This window comes from Mastomys coucha, unplaced genomic scaffold (genome assembly GCF_008632895.1).
Source record: "Mastomys coucha isolate ucsf_1 unplaced genomic scaffold, UCSF_Mcou_1 pScaffold9, whole genome shotgun sequence".
Taxonomy (NCBI): domain Eukaryota; kingdom Metazoa; phylum Chordata; class Mammalia; order Rodentia; family Muridae; genus Mastomys; species Mastomys coucha.
In genome coordinates, this window is record NW_022196915.1 from 83,212,701 (window position 1) to 83,238,944 (window position 26,244).

Below are 26,244 nucleotides of genomic sequence, written 5' to 3' on the forward strand. Positions count from 1 at the left end.
TTTTTTTGGTTTTACTTTATGTATGCATTTGCAAATGTGCATGAATGTATACTAAATATTCATAGGTATAAACACCTATGCCTATACAGACGTGCATATATATAAGGCTGATGTAAACATGTATAATTTTGAATTAAGGACTTTTAAATTGATGATCTAGCTTTAATAGATTCAGATCTCAATCAATAAAACCTAAAAAGAAATTCTTTAGCTTGTTTTGCTTATCATTCTACAGGTAATTCTTCTAAACTATGCCCTTGAGGCACGTGTTTGACAAAGAGAGCAGGTTTAGAATACTTAAATAAATAATTGATTTGCCTAAAATATGTATCTGATTTTCTATTTCTTTCTAAAATAAATGCTTAGTTAGAAGTTATGGGAATCACATGCCTAGTCTAAGTATTCCTAGCATACTGTGGGAGCATGAATACTCCCTAGCTATCAGTAATGAGATCTGTGAATGTTAGCAAAGTCCTCAGGCCTAGTGTGCAGCCATTCCTCAGATGACGAAGGTACTTTCGAATAAAAACTGGATTTTATTTGGCACTGAAATTCAAATCATATTATCATTAGTCTGATTAGAGTGTTCTAAGATAGCTTAATATGGAATTACACATAGAATAAAATAAACTGTTCTCTACTCTTCTTAATTTATTAGTTCCTTGAGATTCTTTTATCTGTTTAAATCATATTCACCCCTTCCCTCACTTCTCTCAGATCTACCCCTTATCTGCACACCCAACTTTATCTCTTCTCTTTCTGTGTGTCTCTTTGTCTCTCCATCTCTGTCTTCCTTTGTCCCTTTCTGTGTCTGTGTACCTCTCTGCGTCTCTGTCTGTCTCTGTCTCTCACTCTCTTGTTTACTCTCTCCCTCCTCTTTTACACTCTCTCTGTCTCTGACTCTGTCTTTCCCACTCTCTCACTTGCTCTCTGTCTCTGTCTTTCTCTGTCTGTCTCTCTCTCTCTTTTATTAAATCATTTCATTTATTTACGCCCCAAAAGTTGGCCCCAATCCTTTTTCCCTCTCCCTAATACCCTCCCCCTCCTTTATGCTTCTGAGAAGGCACTTCCCCACCCACACACTCACCCAACCACCCCCACCTCACCCCTGCCAGCATCTGCCTTCCCTGGGTCATCAAGTTTCTACTCTTTAGTTAGATTTTTTTGTCTGCCTTGAGCTTGCATAGGTTACATGTAAATTGTTTAATCTGTTGTGAATTCATATGTTCAACTTAGCTACTGTGTCCCCCAAACACTGTTTTCCAGGAGTCACCAGCTTCCCCTGCCTCTTAAATCTATTCCCTAAGGAAACATATATTATACATACATATACATATATGATACATATATTACATGTAGGGCTGAACATTTGAGTGGCTCCTGCCTCCCAGAAAGCATTTTCCTGAACAAGAGGGAAATGTAGTATGACCTTTACTTGTAATATGGGTAAAATTTCAGGGAAAATGTCTCATGTTTACTTTTGGATATAATCACTACTTTGGCCATGATAGAAATGATTCTGGATTGATGACTCTTTTTAATTACTAAAATATAAAAACCTTAATGTTGAATACAGTTCTAGCAATTCTAATTACATTCATATTAAAAATGCCATATTAATAGATGAGAAGATATGTTACATTAAAGGCCTTCTTGTTATGTCCTTGGAGAGGTAAATAAAATTAATTACATTTCTACTGGGGCAAAGTTTAATATGGTAGGAAATGTGTTTAAGAAAACATACCAGAGGCTAGAGTGCTGGGCTAACAGCATCTGTATCTTGTGTCTCCTGCCAGGTCGTCCTAGGATGGGCAGCTAAGGAGGAAAGCTCCATCTGGGGCCCACATGGTCCCTTCCTGCGTGGCAAGAAAACTATGCTTTCTTCTCTCCCAAACACTTTTATTATCTTGGCTCCCTGCACTATATTATTGTTAACTCTAAGTATTTTTGATTCATAATGTACTGTACGTAAAATATACATCCTGAGGGCCACATAGGAAATCCGTAGAAACATTTGTATGGCTTTTTGAAGTCTATTCTTTGAAGAGTTCTTACTAACTGAAACTAACTTATTTATGAAAGAAGAGATTATTTTGGAATCTTCTATGTTAGACATATTTAAAATAACTAAACATATCATTTCCTCGCTGGAAGGCCAGAAGTTTAAAAATATCTAAATATTTACTAGAACTTGAATGCTGTCATTTGGTAAGTCAGACAAATTTATATAACTTAAATTGGTCCCACTATTTGGCAATAAAGAGAAAGTTTGAGGGGGAGAAGGGGAATGCTTTTCATTGCTGCTCTTGTCAGCTTGGTCTACCTTTATTGTGGCACAGTAAAAGATATCTGTTGAGTATGTCTACAAGAATGTGGTTAGCACAGACAGGTAAAATTTAATTTTGTGCAGAAATGTTTAATACCATGGGTCAGACCATCTCGAGATAATTTTTGAAATAGGTTGTATTTTAGAAAACTAATTCCCACGTGTTTGTGTTTCATGCTCCTTTAACACAGAGTGAAAAGAGACCTACCTGTATGTTAGTGAGAAGGGTCTCTATGGAAGACAAGCCATCGGGAAACAGGAAGGGAGATGGGAAGCCGGGAGGCAGTGGTTGTCCATGCCCAGTTAGAGAAAGTTTGTCGATGCTGTCTCTTGCGGTTGGTGTGGAAAGTGGGGTCTCATCTGTATGTGATTGAAACAAAAATATAGAACAAGTTACGCTTGTCTGTTTTTATTAGACCTCAGTAATGGCTTCCCTAGTGGTTTCCAGAACATTTATTGCAAATTGGTTCCTGCTATCAGGAGAGAATGCTTTCTGCTGAATTTTCTTTAATGAAAAAGCTGTGGAGATACAACAAGATAACATTAATGAGTAACTTTATAAGCCTTTTAAATGCAGTCTCTAATGAGACTGAGTTTACAGTGCCATAGAATCTTTTTAAAACAAATATTATCTCATATATAGTTGTGATAATATATTCAGGCTGACTTTATGGGCACCTTCCCAATTATCTCATTTTAGTTTGTTCTATTTGGATTGACAAAAGAGTATTTCTAAAGCTTTATATAAGAGAAATGTTTTTTCTGTCAGGATGTTTTCTTCTCAATTAACCCTTCCTTTCTATTGTTGGTTCATCTAAATGTAGTCTTAATAAGCTTAATGAAGAATCGACAACTGAAACCACTTTTTGCTTTTATTTCTCTCCTGTCTTCTTCTTCATTTATTTACTTTTTAATATCTAAACAGGAAGGCTGAAATCCAAAAATATTATTTCTAAGTTAAAATTAAAATAATCACTCTAATTAGCTAAAATTACATATTAAAAGCTTAAACATCTAAAGTTTTACACACAAAAAGGAAACTGAAGAAAAAAGAAGAAAAAAGTAACTTCCAGCACAGTATAGTGGGAATCTTATAACCCTTCTGAGGTAAGTTTTCATTTCTTTCACTGGTTCCATATTCTTCAAAATTTAGGCAACACAGAGTAATGCCCAAACACAAGTACTCTTTCTTTTTATTTTAAAGAGTTTTTATTTTGCTCCTTATTAATTGATTTAAACATTTAAATACTTCCAGGGGAAATGGAGACAATCAGTGGCTTAATCACATAGAAGCTTTCCTCAGGGCAGTGATCTCTATTTTATAATATTTTAATATTTCACACAAGGAAAATTAATCAGTGCAATATATTTGCTTAGCCCTGAGAGTATCTCTCAATTCTACAAATGGCTAAAAGTTTCAGCATACTTGAGTTTTGCTTGTAATTTGATTTCACTGTTCTCAATAATTCTCAATGAACCAAATAAGATAAAGGCTAGGAAGAGATGTATGAGACAGAAGATGTCCTATTGACTGTGTTCCCATCACACTCACTAACTCTTCTGCAATTTCTCCTTCCACTGTGTCTGTTAACTCACTGACAGAAGATCTCAATCAGCATGGACTTGAAGTAGAAACAATAAGCAACTAAGCCTAAAGTCATGATGCTTGATTTTATCAGAGCATCTACCTAGGGTAAAGACTTCCGGGCTTCTGTAGCGCTGTCCCATGGCTAATATCTGTAAAGACACCATTTACCTTGCTGTCATAAATTACTTTTCCGGACCAAGGCTGCTAGTGTTTTCTCATAATGGTTCTGAAAAGGCATTTATTAAACATCTATGTTCACGTGTCATTGTTTAAGAAAGGAGAGCCATATTTTTTGATCAGTTTCACCTTAGCTGTCACCTGGTAAGGAAAATGTGCCTTAATAGATCATGGCGATAATAATTGCTTGTCTTTTAAAGAAAGGCAGAGAGTCTGATGACCACCTGAGGATTTTTCCTGTTAGCATCTATGACTTCATAATTTTGATAGACTGTGCAAAAAATGAGAACCAAATTCATTTATACACAGAATTTTTCGTATCTTCTATTACCCATAATTATTTGTTTTAATTTTAATGCAGTTATACTTGACTGTACTTTGCAGTTGAGAGACAAGACATTCAATCAGCCCCATACCTATATTCATGCACTGTTAATTATTTAAACAATGCACACGATGACAGAGTTGGAAGAAACAGGTCCAGGGTAAAAACATTACGAAGCTCATTTAGAATAGAGTGACCTATTCCAGGACATAAATATCTAAATCTTAGAGTTGGTAAAGCACTTTAACTTAATTATTGTAACTTAATTGCCACTGCTCATCCCAAGTCAATGATTAAGACTCTTTTGCACATATATGCAAGCATATGTGTGCATACATATTATTTTTGCAAATTTACCTAGTCTCATATATAAGAATAAACTTTCATTTTCTATAAATTTGAGGCAGAACAACTTAAAAGAGAAAGAATAGATTTTTCTTAAAGTTTCATACATACTTTTCTTATAGAAAATTAAGGCAAATTACTTAGAGATCAAATAAACCAAAAAAATATTCATTTGGTTATCAATATGCTATTATCTGAGACAATACTGTCACCTCATGGGACCTGACATCATTAAAGCCACTTTGCTTCCTCCTTCATGGATTGTAAAGTTAAGGCCATGGTTCTCTCTCTTTGAATAAAAACATGACCTTTGACATGTGAAATATTCTCAGAAGATTAAAGCAAAAGTTGGAGGCCAGAAAATTTGGTAGTCTGAGCACCACATAATCTCTATTAACTTCAAAGTGTGAGGGAAGAGGAGCACATATTTCCAGATTTAATTTGCACTTGATATACTTGCAAAGGATGGTTAGAGATAGGGCATAAATGACAATTGGTTGGCCAGGTTTTCTGATTTGGGGATTATTATGGCCTTTATCAACAGGTTTTGGTACCTGACTATAAATGAACAGAAATTTCTAGAATTGTGTAAGGGGATCCTTTTTACTCCTATTATGGTTTGAATGACGATCGTCATTTCATGCATCCATATTTGTCATGTTATTTTATCTGGAAAAGTCCCTAACCCCACAGATGTGTCTCACAAACTTAAGATCAGATGTTTCTTCTGTAGAATGTGACCTAAGTCCAATGGCATGTAACCTCAAGAGACAAAGGCAAATGAGATTTGCAAAAGGAGAAGACACACAGAGAGACATACTGTGAAGGAGGGGGTGATGTGCCAAAAGGCATATACTAAAAAGTACTGCAGTAACAGTGAAATGATTCTGGTCCTGGACACATGCTAGATGAAACTAGCATGCTAGTTACCTATTAGGTTGTTATATTTAAATTCTAAAAAGAAGTTATTAACTTCTAAGCATTATTGGAAAATGGAAAGGCACATGCTACAGTTTAACAAGTAATTTCATTTTAATGCTTGGAAAAATTACTGATTGAAATCTGAATAATTACACAATAAATATGCTGGCAATTTTATCATTATTTAATCAGGAAAATAGAAATTGAAAGTACAAATGGAAAAGAAAAAACATTTCAATTATATCATAAAGGATGAAAACATTGGATTTTACTTTTCCTTATCACCTGAACTCCGGATTCTACTCAAACCTTAAACCATTTCTTACTGAGAGACCATCAGGAAGATTGATGTCTTGAAAAGACAAGCCTCTTTCCTCTTCAATCTTATCACACATAACAATTTAGCAGGATATCCTAAGGAACAATGTTGTTTAAAAAAATAATGGGCCTCTACTTTTAAAATGTTTTCTTTCCTGTTAATAAAATCTAACTCAGTTGTTATTCTCATAACCAGTTCCTTTGGGTTTGAATTACATATTCTTTCAAGAGTTGGGGTGGGGGCAGGTATGTGTGTGTCTATGCTGATCTGTAATGTTTTTTTATTATTGTTGTTATTAAACTGCCTATTCTGAGTTAAAGAAAGGGAGTTTGCATGTAAACTATAAATATAGTGGTAAAGTGAAGAAAAGTGCTGAACAAGATTGTAGAGAATATGGTACTTTCTATTAAGAAGTGAATATATTTTTATGAAAATATGAATTTTTGTTGTTTTAATATTTCTATTAAAACAAATATTTCAATAGAAGTATTATTGAACTAAAATAAGATCATGAACAACTTACAAATTAAATGCTAGTGCTCATATAAATAATTGAAAATTATACACAGATATATGACCTAGTCGGGATTGATCAGGAGAGGGTATCAGATTCCCCTGTTGCTGGAGTTTTAGGAAAAGCTGCCAAACCTTACTGATGGAAACTGAACCAGGTCCTCTGCAAAAGCAATGCACTCTTAAACACTATGCTATCTTCCTAGTCCCTTACTACACTTCTTTTAGAGATCACAGTCCTATATATGATAGAGATAATTTCAAAGAAAAAAATGTTAGATCCAGAAAGTGAGTTTTAGTCCTGATGTTACCAAGTTTTTATCAAATTTTATAATAATAAAAACTATCTGATATCATATGAAACACATTTGGCTAATGTAAAAGAAAGATTAGCTTAAAATCAAAGGATTATTCTTTTATTCACTAGATTATATGCACAGAAGTGCTTTGTAAAATATGAAACACCTTAGTGTGAATGTGGAAAAATAAAAAAAAAATTTGATAAACTTCCTCATTTTTATGTGACCCAGAGAAATGCCATCTTCTTATCTGTTGCTTGTGATATCGATCCTCTTCTCTCCAGGTAACAAGCATGTGGTAAGGATGCATTGTGTTGACAGAGTTCATGGGCATAGACTGAGAACAGCAGAAAACCACCAAAAAGCTTTTTGAATGTATTCTAACCAGTGTTAGAACTTGGAAGTTCAAAATTGGCGACACTAATATGGAGGGCTGGGGAGATAGGACCAGTGCTAAAATGCTTCTCTTGCAAATATACAGACTTGAGTTGGATCCTCAGAATCTTCATACAATATGCTATGCTGCATACAGTTGTAATCCTAGTGCTGGGGAGTCAAGAGAACTGACTCTAGGACCCTCTTCATGGCAAGTTGAATGCCAGGGCCTTAAAAGAACAAGTCTCAAAAGATAAGATATCCAGTAGTTGAGGAATCAGCCAAGTTTAATCTGTGGCATCAACATAAGCACAGATGTGCACCTGTACACACATATATAATTGCACACATGCAACTCTAATGTTATAAAGAGAATAATATATAAATATAGAGATGGCTGAGGAATGCTAAAAACTACACCAAGCATGCAGTTTTCTCCAATTTAACTCAGATTTATTGCACATTTATTCTTTGAAACTATTAACTCCACAGGTGGTTCATCATTTTTAGATAGATTTGGTTTTTTTTTTTTTTACAATGTGCCTAAGTATTAAGAGTCACTCCTTACACAAGGAGAGAATATATTTATAATCTTGAAGATTCAGATAGACAAAGCTCTTTTTAAACTTCAGCTGACAAAGTATGTGAATGAACAAAAGAACAACAAATCTGGAAGAGTACACATGCAGGAACAAGACGTCTCTATTTGTCTCGAAGGCACATTGCACTCATAACAGTAAAATTAAAATACCTTCTATTGGAGTTAGAAAACGGACCCAAGGAGCTGAAGGGTTTGCAGCCCCTTAGGACAAACAACAATATGAACTAACTAGTACCCTCAGAGCTCCCAGGGACTCAACCACCAACCAAGGACTATACATGGTGGGACTGATTGTTTTGGCAGCATGAGTATAGTAGAGGATTAGAAACTCAAGTGGGAAGAGAGGCCCTTGGCCCTGTGAAGGTTCTGTGCCCCAGGGTAGGGGAATGCCAGGGCCAATAAGTGGGAGAGGGTGGGGTGGCAAGCAGGGGAGGGGGAGGCAACAGGGGTTTGTTCTTGTTGTTTTTGTTTGTTTGTTTTTTGGAGGGGAAACTGGGAAAGGAGAAATCATATTACATGTAAATAAAGAAAATATCTAATAAAAAAATACCTTCTATTGGAAATGATTCTCTTGCAAGTATATGGACTTGAGTTTGATCCTCAGAATCTACATAAAATATGCTATGCTGCATTAAAGTATCTTCTTTTTTTATTAAATATTTTCTTTATTTACATTGCAAATGGTATCCCCTTTCCCGGTTTCCCCTCCGAAAAAAAGACCCTATTCCCTCCAGCCTCCCCGCCACTCACCAACCCACCCTCTCTTGCTTCCTGGCCCTGGCATTCCCCTACACTGGGACATAGAGCCTTCACAGGATCAAGGGCCTCTCCTCCCACTGATGACTAACTAGGCCATCCTCTGCTACTTATGAAGCTGGAGCCGTCAATCCCACCATATGTACTCTTTAGTTGGAGGTTTAGTCCCTGAGAGCTCTGAGGGTTCTAGTTAGTTCATATTGTTGTTCCTCCTATAGGGCTGCAAACCCTTCAGCTCCTTGGGTCCTTTCTTTAGCTCCTTAATGCCATCCTTTAATGGGTGATTTCACAGATAGAATTATGGGCTAGGAAGATGATTTTGTTAAAATATACATCATATTTTAATTTTAACTGGATTATTTGACTACTCCAAATTATTTATTTAGAAAAAGAAGAGATTGTTTTGCATTGGATAAATTAAGACAGGACAGAAGAAGAGAACGAAAATTTTCATGGTAGGAGCTAAGCAGTGAATTTTTGTTGCAGACTATGCAGGAGAAGGAAAAGGTCATACAAGGAAACTGAGCAGGGGTAACAGTTTAGGGGATTCTGGGTCTCTAATAACCTGATGAAGTTATATTTTAATGGAATTTTAACTAGCAAGCATATTTTCTACTACTGTTCTAAAAATAGCTTTGTATAGAGTCTGCATTTTCATTGGTGAGATCTGTGTAGGAAGGTCAGACTGTACACTAATATTTTAAAACTTATCATTGATAGCAAATTTATCCCAGGAACCCAAGCTTATGAATGCAGGTAGATACTTGTGCATACAAGTTCATTGCCTCAACAACTAGGAACATCAATCATTAAACACACACACACACACACACACACACAGAGTGTTTTACCTCATAAACCTGTGGAATTGCTTTAACCCTGTTTGCTTCATAAAGTAGGTAGTTGTCAATGATTATGAAAGAGCTGGCATAGGTGTGCTGAAAAGATCCATGTAATTGACCTTTCTGACTTTTCCATGACCCCCTAGGCTTAACCTGACTGCTGATACTGCAAGAGACTATGGGAAAGCATTTATTGAGGGCTGCATAACAGACAGGGTTCTATTTCCTGGGTTAATGTTTTGTATATCTGCACAGTAGGGCCATTAAGGGTTCTCAGAGCACAAGGGAAACAATCATAACATTTGTTTTTAGATGACTGACTCAGGACATGTACCCTAGGCTTTATATAGAAACTGTTTTTGTTTTATTAAGGGACTGTTTGCCTGTTAGTGATAACATCATTAAAAATAAATGAAAGGGGGTTGGTAAAATGCTTCCCCAAAGCAGAAACCTAATTAAAGGTGATGTGCCCGCTATGAGGCTTTTTTTTTTTCCTTTCAGGATGCAGAAATAGAACAAGGTTATTTCTCTCTTATTTTGTAAGGCCCAAAGAAGACCTTACAGTAAAAGCTCACTTCTGATCTAATTTTTTATTTCTGTGTTCTTTAATAATGTACTTTATGTCTGTGCTTGCCCATGAAAACTGAACTAGTTTTGTTCCTACAGATGGCTTCTTCATCATGTCATGCTATGTAGAGAAGAAATCTGATGGTTCATCTATAACTGAGACTGGCTTGCCTTTGGAAACAGGTTGTATGGGCTCTAGTAGATACAGTAGTAGCAGTTGACTCATGTAGATAAAAAGCATTCTCTGGCTTTGAAAGATGGTTTGTGAGAGCCTGAGTTAATGAAAAAGTAACTTCTAAATCGTACTTTGTAATTTGAGAAAGAAAAAAAAAAAACAAACAAACCCAACATGTGCTTTTATTTTTCAGGGTGGAGCCACTCTCATTTTGTGGATGGTAGAGAGCAGGAAACTGCATTCCCTTGATAAATCTACCTTATTGTGCTGTGACCTTGGGCAATTTACTTAAATTTACATCTGCCAAAAGTGAGTTTCTGAACTGTGCTTTAGAAATGTCTGATGAGGCATGAGCAGGGGCTGTCACATAAGTCCAAAGCTTTTTCAAAATTAATGCTACTTTAAAAGCAAGAGAGAAGTGAAGGGAAACCTAGAGGATGTCAGAGTTTCATGGTTTGCCATCCGGTTCTCGTCCTACCAACTCTGCTCGCTTCTAATTCATTCATGAATCTTCAAGTAGAAAGCAAATCCTATTTCTAAGTGAATAAAACAGAACACTTCAGAAAAAACGTCCCTGAAATAATACAAAGTAGCTCTGAGTAGTGGATTATTAAAACTCTGATTCTCCCATGGGGTTTTGATTGAAGTTATCAAGGATTTATAAAAAGTGTGAGGTAGAAATCTCTAGAATTAATTCTTTATTTTTTACATAAAACATGCCTACCAGAGATTATTCCAAATTATTTTCAAGTCCTAGTTTACAGATATTTATTTAGTTTTCATTAGAGGCAAGCTATCAATGAGTAGGAAGTTCAAGGAAAGAAGACTTGAATGACACAAAGAATATGTATGTTCATGAAAACAGATTCATACCTATATATATTACACGAGTTGGTAAAACTTTTAAGAAGTTCATTAAAAATGGGGTGGGATTTTAGGACTGATATCGATCATGCCTTTGTGAGTTGAAGAAATATGTCCCTCTCTTTGAAAAGCATACACTAAGCATAGTGTGAACTAGGTAATGAAGATAAAGAATCAAGATCAAATATATAGTGCTTGTGATTCCCTTCATATTTCTGAGAAAAAAAGGAGAAACTGGGTGGAAAAAATATGGAACAATATTCTCCTTGGCACAATAATTATGAAGGTTGAAAATCATAAAGGAGTATAGTAGTCATGATGCCACTCTTATTTTGTGATTATTTTAAATTTCTGCTAGTGAACTGTTGACAGATAAATGGGTGCTCTTCAGTCTAAATTCTACTAACCCATTCTTCTTTCAGAGATCGATATGATGATGATCACCATCACACCTACACACCTGGTTATCATTAACCACTTCCTGTGTCCAAGGCTACACTGCATCACCTGGCTCCTTTAACTCTCATCACAGTTCTGAATGAGGGGTTCCTTTTGCTATGCTCATTCTACACATGAAAATGTAGAGGTAATAAGATATTAATCAACTTGTGGAGATAACTTAGCTATGAAGACAAGCAGCCTGAATTTTGACCCCAAATAACTGTGTCAGAATTGAGGTTCTTAACTCTGAAGTAAAAATACAAATCATATACAGCTTGTTAAAATGTATTAGTTATATGCATATGTCTATATCATGTACATATTAAGTATATATGCAAAAATTAACTTATAATAGAAAGAAAATGTAAATTCTTCATTCAGACTTAAGTGCTAATTTACTCCTTAAACTCAGTTAATGATCATCCTAAATAGCCAAGATTCCTTCAGGCCGACTAGGTCAGCTTAAGCATGATCCTTCTCTCTTCAAGCAAGGTTATCTCTTCCAGTAATGAACCTTTGGAATCTCCTGGTATGGGTCCATTGCCGTCCAGCCATAATAGACATAACAACACTAACAGCAAGTAGCCTATGAAATATTGTCACTAACCATTTCTCCCTGTACAATTCCTCAAATTGCAAACTGTAATCAACATGCCTATCTATCTTGGGAAGACTAGATTACCATGAAGATATTCCTTTTAAACTGGTGCATACTTGTAATATGAAGAAAAAGTTGACATTGATGAGATTCACGTGAGAATGGCAGGTGTATATCTTTCCCCTTCAACTTCAATTAAACGCTTAGAATCATCACAATTCTGTATTTCTGTGTTTGTTGTGATTAATGGTCTCCTGAATTTACTTATTCTGTGTTCCTTGCTATGTATTTGCTTTATTTTCCAGTATTAAAACTGTACTTGCATTTTAAATGACTCTCTTAGTTTCAGAGTCCATTCCTTCCCTAGCTGCCCCCAGGGTGCTCAATCCTTGTACGAAGGGCTGCTCTAGTTCTTGGTCACAACTCTGCTCTTTTCCCAGGAGGCTGCTAGGATGCTACTCTAAGCTAGACGTCGTTGCCTTGATTTAACAGAATTGATTTCTGCAAGTCAGCTTACTTGTTTGCTAAGTAGAATGATAAAATACAAGCCACAGTTCAAAATAGTTCTTTATTTTTACCTCCCATACAAAGTTATCTGGAAACAGAAGTATGTAATGAGATTAAATCTGGTAAATATACTACAGCCTCCTGTTGTAAAACAGTTCCCATTCATAACATGGAATTACTAGGCTACCTTTCCTGCACTATTTCAAATGATCAAAGATTTGGAAACTGTCACCAAAGAAATACAGCCACATGTTTATCTCCTTCAGTATGTTTAAAATACAAATCTGTGAATTCTGATTATTTGTTCACTTGCACCACCCTGATACACGGTTTGTAATATATTTTATTGCTGATTGAATGAGTATATCAGTTTTCTATTTCTCAAATTAGTTCATGTGTGATGTTTTTCTTTTTAAATTTCTTTTTTATTTCAATTTGTTAATTACAAAACAAAAAACAAAACCAAAAACCAAACCCTGTTACCTTCCCCCTCCCCCTGCTCCCCCTCGCCCACTTCCTGGCCCTGGCATTCCCCCACACTGGGGCATAAACATGAAGTTTCTGTTTTTACGTGAATGTTGATCATATTTAAGAGGGCTTAGTTTATACCTAAACTTTCAGAGTCCACCATGAACCCCAGCTCCCCTACTGTGAAACATATTTCTGTTTTCAGTTTTCTTCCCAGAAATGCATGATCAGTATATTAAAAATCATCTGTGGTACTTAAAACTCTAAAGATTTTTGAGAATATTCAATTTCTCTTAATAAGTGCATAGATTTATGACTACCATACTCAGAAGAGAGACAAGTGTACATATGTATATAAGATTGTGCTCATCAACCTAAAAATTTTGCTGGTTCCCTTTGGACAATGATAGCTGAGCTGTTAAAGAATGTCCACACAAAACTTGATAAGTATCCCATCAGAAGTATTACAGAAACTATTCCCTGGAAATTGATAGGAGGTTAAAGTAAGTAACCTTTACATTCCTCTTACCTATTGATATTTTATGACTTTTTCCTTTAACACTAACTGCTTTATAACGCAGCCATATAAAAATGCAAAGGAGAGCACTAATTTTTAGGATTTAGGGAAGTATAAAAGTTAAGCCTGTGTGTTTATGTCCTTGTCAGCGTTCTTCCCTGGGTGAGCAGGGGATTCCCAGACAGCACAGCTGCTATTGTGCAACTCTCAGGGCATAAAAACATAATGTGGATTCTGGAGCTGCTCACATATATATTTTAAAACTAACTCCCAATTATAGTCATTTGTTCTCTATGCCACAGAAAAAAGATCATGTTGTCAAATGTATAAACTTATATTTCCTAGCTATTACTTGGATGTGTTTAAAAATAGATATGTAAAAATTAATGGAGATTATAAATTTTCTTCAATTGGCCAGTTCACCAATTACTCCGTTGTTACTTTGTTTTAAATGCCATCATTTCAGTCTATTATAAATAAACAACAATGTCATTATTTTAGGTATTAGATTACCTTTCTTTATCCATTCTCTACTCTAGTACAGTGTGATTCAAAAACCCACAAAGGAGGGAGTAACTGGACAATTATTCTTATTTCCTTTCTTCTATAACTTCCTTTTACCCTCCATGTTTTACAATAAGCAAATTATGAGAATCATATAGAATGGCAATTCCACAATGATTTTACAATGATGAAAAAAGTAAGAACATCTAAAATATTATAGCATTTTCATATTGAAACAATTAAATAAATAAATCAATCAGGCATTATTCCTGTATTGTGGTGATAAACATGGGGAACTCATATTGCCCACTGATGTTATTTTCCATTAGAAAAAAATCAGAGCTTCATATAACAATAGCTTCACATATGTCAAGAAATGTGTGAGGAAGCTGCAACTTCAGTCACTACCACAATTACTTTCACAACGTGAGTTTAATCATAATTTAAATCAGTGACTTTTTATAAAGCTACATCAATCCTGAAGTATGAATACATTTTATTTTTCCCACTAGTTTATTTGGCCAATGTAGATAAAAATAAAAGCATAGAATTCTAAAACTTTTTGGGCAAGTTCAAAATATGATACAGAACACGAAATGCTGTTTTGTAGATGAGCAATATATCAGATAATTTAAAGGCATATTTGTATTTAGAAGGAAAATTAATTGTGTGACGAAATTATATGAGCTTGAAATCTTGGTAGTCACTACAGTTGCCAAAAGCCTTGTGTTCAAGTTAATGTGAATGTTAGGAGGCTCTTGGGATATAGTAGAACTCTTAAGCTATAGAAAGAAGTTAGCTCATTAAATTTAAAAAAAAGACCTATAAGGAATGTAGAAGGGGGATCAAAAGAGTTGAGGGAGATCATGAGGAAAGAAAGAAAGAGGTATGAGGACAGATAAGAAAGAATAAAAGTTTGCTAGGATGTTTTTATAAATAGAAATCTAGAAATTCAATCTTTGCATTCTCCCTTACAGAAAAAAAATTAGCTTACCAGCAATCAATGAGAGCTAGGGTGAGGGAAATTGTGAACAGAATGTATAATATGAAAATTTTTATGTTCAATTCAAAAGAAGAAAATATAAAATAAATCTTGAATTGCAGTAAAAATCAAACGTTATAATCCTTCCATCAGTCTCAATCTGATCTGATTTGGCATCCGGTCTTTCTTGTAATCCTTGAACGCCTGGCTAGACCTGTAGAGAACTCTTCCTAGAATTATAACTGAAGCTCATTTCATGACACAACCTGTGTCTGGTTCCATGTTCAATACCCATGTTTCACGTGGCTTGCTCCTTCTACTTCCAATTCCAGTGGGCCTGCTTTAGGCACCAATGCAGGGCCTAGTTCTTCATGTTCAGGTACAGTCCTTTGCATTCAAATACCTACTTTCTATTTCACTCTTGGTCTGTCTCTTCTGACCTTCATCTAATATCCATGACCTGCCAGAACCTAAGCTCTGCAACCAGGCATTCCTTTCTACCCCTAGAACACTAGGTAGTGTGATCTGCATCATAGTCCTTGGAACAGAACACAGTTTTCAATGACTTATAAAATATATTAGCAAACTCAATGGTAAAGAAAGCAAAACATAACGGGAAAGAAAAAAGTGTCTGGGTCTCCATTTACTGTGACAAAAAAACAAAAAAACTAACACATAGACTAAAATTATCAAAGGGAAGAGTATCAACCGCACTCTGTGGCCTTGGTAAAACTATGCTGAATTCACCGGGAAACATAAATACTGGAGTATATATATACTGAAAGTATATATATATATACTTTCATATATCTATAAAAACATATAGATCAAAAAAACGAAAAGTTGTTTTAATTTTAATTTTACTTTTATTGAGTCTAAGAGAAGATCTAAATCCATTAAGTGAGATCAAATTCGTAACAAAGAAACTTAGGAAAGCAAATGAATGAATCACTTGTTCTTTGGACAAATAGGTCAGAGTAAATATTGAGGTCTGGTCAGAAATATTGTTGCAAGACAAACACAAAACACTTGAGTTTATTTCCCAAATCCCACAATAAGAAAGCTGGGTGTGGTAAAACATTTTTATAATCTCATCTCTAGTTAGGTAGAGACAGGCATGTGAATCTCTGAGGTTCAGTGGTCAACGAGTTTAGAATACTTCCAGGAAAGACAGAGAAACTGTCTCAAAAATGGACACTGGGAGACAGCATTGGAATATGACACCCAAGTTTATCCTTTGGCCTCCACAAACAGGCACAGACACACAACTACACATAAGATATGCACAGATACAAACACAAAGAATGTGCAGAAACAATGTGCAATGTAGTTTCAAGTATATCTCAAATTGTCAAATCGTGACTCTAAATGTCAGTTTATAGGTCTTCTAATGCATATTTCAAGTATATCTCAAATTCCCAAATTGTGACTCTGAATAGCAGTTTATAGGTCTTCTAATGCATATTTCGAAACCCATAAAAGCAGTGATATACCTTAAAGGAGGAGTTTGAAGGGTAAGTCTTTAAAGGTTACAAATATTTACAAAGTTATGCACCTTTAAAGAATTAAAGCTTATTAGACACTTTAGAAAACACAGGGAGATAATGGCGCCTGGAAATGGCTAGGCAAAAATCCAATCAATGCCCAAATAACTGATATCACAAAGAAATATGCACAGAATTTAGAAGTATATGCAGTAATTAGATCCATCTGCTACCCAATGTAGGTACTACAGGACCCTGATTCAAGACAGAATTAGACTCATTTGTTATTACCAGTACATATTTGCATTCAATTAATGTGCTAAAATCCTTGAAAACTATGCTCTCTTAAGTGGGTTAAACATGTTCATTGTAAGCTTGTTTATATTAATAATTGGCTTAGCAAATCTTTTCTTTATATCTAGTACAAAGGTAAACTTTATCAAGCCCAAGCTAAATTATCATAAATTCCATATTAGCAGAAACCAAATTAATGAGCTTTGATTATACCAAGAAAATTGCCTTTGCCAATTGCTTCATTTCATCTACAGTATATAACAGAAAAACAACAACAAAAATCTCCAAGTGATAAAAGGAGTAGATAATGTAATGATTACAAAAATATTATTTGAAGCCAGGCAAACTTTCAGAATCTCTAATTTAGTGTTGCATTTATTTGTTTGGGTTCAGCGTGTAATATGATGTTAAGTGTATTACTGTACCATGCTATTATGGAACAGATGTTAAATGCAATGTAAAAATGTCAGGGGTAAATGATTGATGATCCTCTTTGCCATTTCAAAGTAAACCATGATTATTTATATGCTCTGGACATTGCTTGAAAGCATCATATTAAATCTAAACAATTGATCCATTTTGAAGAGGTTTTGTATAATATATTATTTATATGTATTGTATTCTTTTGTAAAAAATGTCCCAGCATGAGAACGTATTAAGAGTCTCAAGTGCTCCACCTAGTCCATATGGTACATTTGTTTCTGTATAATCCTTACCTTTTCTCTCTCAGCCCATATGGCAAGTCCAGAGCCTGCCCAGGCCCCTTTGCCCTCCACAGGGGCCATATGGCAAGTTCAGTGAGTACTCATTTACCTTGTATTAATATTTTATCTGCCTCAGACAGAAAAAGAGATAAGATTATCCAAGGCACCCCGTGCAAGTGGTTCAGCCATATAATCAATACTAAATGCCAAAGTCAGAGGAGATATGGGTTCAATTATTTCATTTATATTAAAAATAGCAGAGCTAATTGAATAATTTAACAAATAATTTCATAAGCCCTTTGGATCATTTGATATATATTAACAGAATATTGTTTAATTATGGAAATCATCTAGGTAACATTAACACATAATATTATATGTTATATAATTTAGAATTGGCTTAAATAGAGACTTTGATATATCCAAATAGACAACTAAATCTCTAATCTATATTGCCAAAAAGTAATCTATAATTAATATATATAGCATTTACCACTATAGGATAAATCTGTTTATGTTAGTGTAATATAATTAAGAAATTTCTGGACTTTATAACTAGAATTTATGTTAGAATATGGAATAAATCAAAAATATTGCCTTTCTATTGTCATTACAAGTTGATGAAAAGTTATCAAATGAACAGTTACAGAATAAGTTATTGGGTCTTAAGTTTATTTCTTTGATAAGATTATGAATTGTCTAATTTCATTAATATTTGATCTACAAGAATCCCTGTAACAGTTGGCACGATATGACTATGTGTTTCATAATAACATTACTATGTCAAGCACTTAACTATCTCTTCACAATATGCATGCTACAACCACGCATTTCCTTTACACTACACCAATCTGTATATAATTCTTTCATGTATCGCCTTCAATACAAAGTAATATCTCATTTTTTGAAAAAATGTTAATTAGTCAACTCAATATTACAAAATGAGAAAATGTAAAATATAGCCACACTTACAGTCACTTATGTTTTAGAACATAATTTTTAGTTACTCTATGTTTAGTGTTCCTATCAGAGTACATATAGAAATCTAATGTGAATATTCAAAACAGTGAGTTCACGCTTTCAAGGCTCATTATCTTAACACATCTACTATGTTTTCTTCCTGGACATGCCATTTTATCAGTTAACCTGCATCCACAAAACAATTATAAACAGCTAGTATTTTTTATTTAATTTCACACAATGTACAAACCTGATTATCATACTTTGCCTACATTTCTTTTGAGTCCCCACTTCTGTAATTATATGTGCTATGATATTTTTCCATAATACATTGGCCAGGGTCATATAAATTCTGAGATAACAACTTATAGGTGCTACTGAATAGATTCTAAGCTCATTTGAAATTTTAAAATGATAATATTGAAATAAAAATGTTAATGTGTTTAGGTTTCTCACCTGTAAGTGCAAGTAAAGTCATAATTAAAATATAAAGACAACATCAGGGTCCCTGACAGCTCTTTTTAGGTTTGTATATATAGAAACATATTTTAATGAAAATATAAAAGTTTAATTTTATGCACTGAATATTTTCACAGAGTCAGCACTTTGCTATTTTGTGATAACATGTTAAAATTAATGGGATGTCTTAACTAAGTTCTTTCTGCATATATACATATAAACGAGGCAAAGCTCTGAACCTGACTTCATAAATAACATTTGCTGTGATTTTGTTAAAGTTTAGATGTGTGGATTTGTATTTGAAATCCTCAGAAGGTTACAGGGTGCAACCCTCCAACAATATCTCTGAGTCTTCGGGGAAAAAAAATCCCATTATGTGGAGTTCAGTGAAGGGGGTAAACACTACCATAAAGAAATACAAATTGCACATATTTCCCATTTAGCTAGTGTCACTAGAGTTCACTATTTAGAATTCTAACCAGTTAGGACTTATTCTTGGAGGTCAAGTACCTTGTGAACCTTGACATCTCACTGATGACATCATATCCCATCCGTCAATTCTTCCAAGAACACAGCAGCCATCTGCTCCACACACGTTGCAATAACTTATTAGAGAAATTCACAGGGTAGCAATCTGTGGATTGACGCTGTTATCTTAATGTGTGCACATTCTGAGCTTTCAGCCACTGCTTCTGTCACTAAACTAAAATCTTGCCCTCTGTTTTTAGCTATTTACTTAGTTTGTTAGTTAACACATTTGCATTTTTGTTTGTTGGCTTGTTTGTTTATTGAGAAAAGTCGAACTCTAAAGCCATGGTTGTCCTAGAATTCACAATGTGTTCGTGTCTGTCCTAAGTCACGGTGAGCTTAGGCTGGCATCAAACCCATGCAGATACACCTGTCTCAGCTCCCAACATGGTTAGATTTTAAATGGCAAGAATAACACTGGGCTCAACCACTAATCTTTAAATGGAAGTTAGGTGGCCATTTTAACTTCTTCAGTCTTATGGAAACCATGAACAAATTGAGAAAAAAATTACCCTTTCTCCATTATAGGACAATAAAAGACACTGTCCTTGCAAAAAGAAACTCCATTTCATTCCTAAGGCTCTTTTCTCTTCAGTTTGGTACTTGAAAATTTATTTCTCTTTCCCTATGAGTGAACCATATAGGAAGAAGGACTTACATGTACTGTGCATAAGTATGCTCAATTTTAAAGCAGTACACCCCAATAGTAACTATCTCTACTCTTGCTAAAATATCATGTGAAATAAACCTCAAGCCCATGTCAGGAGACTCTCCTTTTCTTTTATTTTATTTCCCTGAAGGCAGTTAATTAGCAAACACAAAATCTAACTGACACTGCATACCTGCAACTCTAATAGGTTCTCTGGACAAATCAAGGACAGTATCAATGACCAGGAACTCCTATTTTAGAACCATGTTTAACTTACCAGCTGTCAAAGGTATTACAGCTTAATGAAGTCAAGCATAAGTCTCTCTAACTTTAAATTATTATACTTTTAAGAAATCATGTTATTACCTTACAATACAGAGAATTCATCCTGTATCCTATCTTTTGGCTTGTCATTTATTCCAGCTTACACTGTGATCAACATTGTACTAAAATAAAGTCAAGTACAACAGCCGCTCCCTGCCCATCAAAACCCACAGACGTCTGCCAAGCACTTGTAACAGCTGGTGTTACATTAATTAGTTTAAACTATTTATTTCATCCATCTCCAGAGCAGATTGAGCAAAAACATTAGAGATTATTCTAGCATCTGTAAGTGCCCTGCAAACATTAACCAAGGAAAATTAAAATATTCATCAGAACCAGATATACATATATATATATTTATACTCACTTATTTTTATCCTTTATATGTATATATTAATATATATAAAGATATATATTTATATACATAAATGATATATATTTATATATGACATTGAATAGATAGATAGATAGATAGATAGATAGATAGATAGATAGATAGATAAATAGGCAGAAAATATGGTTAAGAAGTTGAGTCTCTCGTTATGAATAAATGTCCCATATACCTTAGAAGAGTTGTTTTAATAATTGTCCTTCAAAACATTAAGTTTTCAACTTACACTCACATTTTGCATCCGCTAAGCTTCTCAATTTAAAAATTATCACTAGAAGCAGTAATAATTCCTCGCAACATGGATCATTAAGCAATATATGACAGAGACTGGGTGACTCAGTGGATTAGTCACAGACTTTATAGCCTCTATTGGAATTCTGCCCTAACTATAGTGATCAAAACACTGTTATCAAATGGTTGTAAAAATATCAATTAAAATGGTCTCCACTAGGTTTTTAGCAAACTATATACCATAACATAAATTTACACATTATTGACAAAATTAACTCAACTGTTACTTTTTTGGCCTAAGATATTTTAAATTAACTATTTTACTCTCCAAGCAATAGCTGTAACAAGAGCTTGATGATTAACATTTCTCCATTAAACACCTGTTAGCTAGAAGGGGTCTTGGTAGTCCTCTAGCTCTCAAGACTACATTATTGGGTCTTGGTAGCCCTTTAGGCTCTCAAGACTACATTATTGTTTTGCTGCATACTTTCTAGAAACATAACATATGTGACTTAAATCAATTTTCAAGTCACTGTGTAGTAAAACAGAAATATTTGGAAACACCTGAAGATTAATCCTCAAGAGTAAAGGTAAATAAAGAACATAGTTTTACATTTCTATGGACTACTGTACTGGGTGGTTTTGTGTGTCAACATGACACAGGCTGGAGTTATCACAGAGAAGGGAGCTTCAGTTGGGGAAGTGCCTCCATGAGACCCAGCTGTGGGGCATTTTCGCAATTAGTGATCAAGGGGGTAGGGCCCCTTGTGGGTGGTGCCATCCCTGGGCTGGAAGTCTTGGGTTCTATAAGAGAGCAGGCTGAGCAAGCAAGGAAATGCAAGCCAGTAAGAAACATCCCTCCAAGGCCTCTGCATCAGCTCCTGCTTCCTGACCTGCTTGAGTTCCAGTCCTGAATTCCACTGGTGATCAACAACAATGTGGAAGTAAGCTGAATAAACCCTTTTCTCCCCAACTTGCTTCTTGGTCATGATGTTTGTGAAGGAATAGATACCCTGACTAAGACAACTACCAGAACAGTGATATTTAAATTCCTGTAATTTTGATGATCTCTAACACAATGTTTTACCATTCCAAAAGGTATTCATGAATAGAATTTGACACATAACATATTCAACTATAGGTAAACAAAAAGGTCTACATGAAAGTTAGCAAACAAATGTTTAGAAAATCAGCAAATTGCTCTTCACTGGAGAAACGTAATAATAAGAAAATATATTTATAGAAAGCAACACGGTATAATTTTGGCAGTTGTTATATCTGGCTGTGTATGAGTTACATCCAGAAATCCTGCCACACCATTTTGTTAATCCTAGAGTTAAAAGCTCACCATTTTAACCTTAATTCAGAGACAAATCTATAGAAGCAAAAATAAGTTTACACATTGGCACATTATTTCCTCATAGCAGGTTCAAAGACAAATTAAATCAGCTCAATGTAATAAAATCCTGTTTAGACATGGATGAAAATATTTCAAAAGTTCTGTTTTGTTTTGTTTTGTTTTGTTGTTTGGTTTTTTTTTTGAGAATTACCAAAGAAGATATAAAGATAACCTTATCGGTAATTGCTGCTATTCTTTGTATCCCTGGTTCTCAACCTGGGGTTCTAATGACCCTTTCACAGGGGACACTTAAATCTATCAGAAAAACACAGATATTTACTGTATGGTTTATAACAGCAGCAAAATTACATTTATGAAGTATCAATGAAAATAATTTTCATTGTGACTCATGGTTGTGGGTCCCCATGTCATAAGGAACCATATTAAAGAAGGTTGAGACCTACTCCTCTAGGGTACACTGTCCTCCCTCATATCTAAGGGGACTTTGCTTGGTAACTATCCCTGGTTAGTAGAAAATGTCATCATTCACATAGGATGGTATAGATTGAATTGCTTCTGCTCAGAATTCATATGTAAGAAGTCTGGGCCTCTGATTCAACTTCAATATATATATATATAGTGACATTAACTCAGAACCATAACCATTCAAAATTTCCTTCTATGCCCATTTTCTCAACACCACAGCAGAGCTGAGGGATCATAGGAGATCAGATTGGCCATGATCCCTAAAGCCTACAATATCCACGGTGTCATGATCTATGGTGGGGGATTGCCTGAGTTCATCTGTTAAAATAGAGTCAGTAGCATCACTTTATAACATTGGTTTTTAACAGTCCAGCTCTGGTTTAGTAGGAATCTTACGTTAACTCTTACTAAGTTCATAGTCTCTAGGCAATGGGCTGATAGTATTACTTCTAACTATTTGTAACCTATATTCATAATATTCAATGAGATAAAGTAGTATTTAAGTTGTTTATAAAACACTCAAGTGATTTTATTTTAAACCTAACTTAAGTCTCTCTGCAGAATGATTGGTGATAATGAAAGGTGAACTGGTATTCAGGGTTTGGGGAAAATTTTCTTTGTATTTCTGTCTTTCCTTTTCATACTAAAAAATAACAATAATTAACATTTGTTTTACAATATCTCTATTGATTAGATGGCTCACCATTAATTTTTTTTTGAGACGGGTTTTTCTGTATAGCCCTGGCTGTCCTAGAACTCACTCTGTAGACCAGGCTAACCTCGAACTCAGAAATCTACCTGCCTCTACCTCCCAAGTGCTGGAATTAAAGGTGTGTACCACCACTGCCTGGCTCCATTAAAAATTATGAATTGTGTGTCTCTGTCACTCAAGTGTCCTTACAAAACATCCCTAAAGCATTTTTCCCAAAATTTGAACCAAGTTGTCTTTTCATCTCTCATTTGTAAAATGAAGACTAGAAAATAAATTTAATGAGTTAAAACCATGCCGACTGTGCTTTGGGTCATGATGCTAAAACAAATTCATTCATTCAAGGTTCCAGCTTTCAACCATTGATTTCTATTTTTTTTTCATGAATTTCACAGATTATAAAGCACATATGCTAAGATTTACTGTTTTTTTTTTGCAATTTTATTGATTATTTTGTGTGTGTGTTGTGTGTGTGTGTGTGTGTGTGTGAGTGTGTGTGTGTGTGTGTGTGTGTCCCTTTGTGCACATGCCATGAAGCAAGAATGGAAGCCAGAGGAAGAACTGAAGGAAGCAGTTCCACTATGTGGAGCTCAGGAATTGAACTTAGGTCCTTGGGCTTGAAGGTAGGTACCTCTGCAGCTGAGCCATCTCACCATCCTGACTTTAATATTTTATTGAAAAAAATGGTCAAAAGTAGCAAAAATACACGATGAATTTAAAAATTTTCTTGTAAGAAAAGCTAGTTGTATTGAAAATCAATAAGATAAATATTCCTTATACTATGTAATACATAATATTAAGACTTGTATAATTTATCATACAAATGTTTGTTCTATCATTCAAATATATAAAAGCATCAATTTATACTAATGTATATTAATTACATAACTATTGAGAATACGGTTTGAGAAATATTTCTAATTTTATCTATGTACAAAGTTCATTGAACATTCTCACACAAACAGGTTATATAAGCGAGATATCATCACTTCTTGATGCAATCCAGAAATGTTATAATGTAAGACATATGAGGCTCTCTTCTACAATATCCCTGAAATAATTCAAAACTACAGAGGAGCAGGTATATGAACTAGAACACAGATGATGATGTTGATGACTATTATTATTATTGTTGTTGTTATTATTATTATTAAGAACTGTGTAGTATGTACAATTGCATGATCTATACTTTTACAATGCTAGCAGGACAGAATATATGTCTGTTTATACATCACCACAAATACATGAGTGACTTTCATGTGATTCCATGAAGAATACATTACTACACAACAGGATATGTCAACTACATTGTACTATAGTGATGGATATGTTGGATAAAGGTGGATATTGGGTCCAGTCTTAATGTAAATGTCCTGTGTTCACATCTGATTCTTTGGGTTATGTGAATGTTTTTCTTTAGTACACACCATGTATTTATATATGGGCATTAACTTCAAAATGACGATTCACTACAAAACAACCTTTATACTTTTAACTGACTGTAGCTATTTCTTAGTATCAAAGGGAAGCCATTAGACACAATAAAGCTTGCTCCAAACTCTACACACCATTTTAGGAAATATTAAATGAAGTATCCATAAGTTTGAAAAAATAAGAAATCAATTCTAGAGCTTCTTTCAGATTACAAAGGAAGTATTGATTGCAATAGAAAAACTGGTTTAAATCTAGGTTATAAATATGTAGATAAAGTAAAATTTACTTAAAGTATATTAAAATCAGAAAATACATACTGGGAAATTGTTTACCCAAGAGAGAGAGTGAAATATAAATTGAATAAAAGAATTTTAATTGTGATGGCTGAAAGAAGAAAGTATGGAGAACCATCTTTGCACTTGGAGAAAGGGGGGATTTATTTACATTGTGTTATATTCAACAATGCCATAGTTAAGTAGGAAAATACACAGAGTTAAGCAAACAGACAGACATATGCTCAACATATATTGCTTATGCACATTTAGATAATAATATATTCCCCATATGTAAAGTTAATATGCACTACAATTATGGAACTTCGAATGCATAAACTTGGTACCTGTCAGAGTCAGTCTACGGAGTGAATGACAGCATGCCTTGAGATAAATTACAAGGACTCCTTCCTACACCTGAGTGCTTGCTGTTTCCACTTTTCCATGATAGGCTTATCTGTAAATCAGAGGTAGCTGTACAAAGAGTTCCTTGAAAGATGCAGTGAGGGCTAAATTACTGAACCTCAAGTAGTGAGAATAGAACTTGTCATGCATTCTGTGCTACAAAACAGCATGCGACCATTTTTGTATCTTTTGAAAGGAGACAGAAAGCAGAGGTCACAAGTTTCTTTCTTTCCCTTCCACGATTGCCTGTGGTATTGCCATATTACAGTGTATGGATATAGGCGTAGATATAGATAGAAATGTTTGAGGGCATGTAGGTGCGCTGCGCTGTAGCTCGGCATCTCGTTCCAATTCAGCACAACAGGGATAGGATTAAAACTTCTGAGCCTATTTTAAAACACACTTTAAAGCCACCTACCCACTAGGGAAGAGGGGAAGAGATTACATAATGATCGTTTAACCTTTCAAACTCAGGGAAACCGTTGTCTTCATATGCTCTCTCCTAAGCAGACACTCCACATTTTTTGACATTATGAAGCCATAATCCATCATTTTCATGTCTTCA

General features: G+C 34.6%; 1 protein-coding gene across 1 annotated transcript in view; it reads right to left on the reverse strand.

Moving 5' to 3' along the window:
- The window catches only part of Dach1 (dachshund family transcription factor 1), a 378,885-nt gene that overhangs the window by 50,779 nt on the left and 301,862 nt on the right, over positions 1-26,244 (reverse strand). The window contains exon 9 of the mRNA XM_031361020.1: positions 2,535-2,686. Coding sequence (XP_031216880.1) covers positions 2,535-2,686 — 152 coding nt within the window. The remainder of the gene's footprint in view (positions 1-2,534; positions 2,687-26,244) is intronic.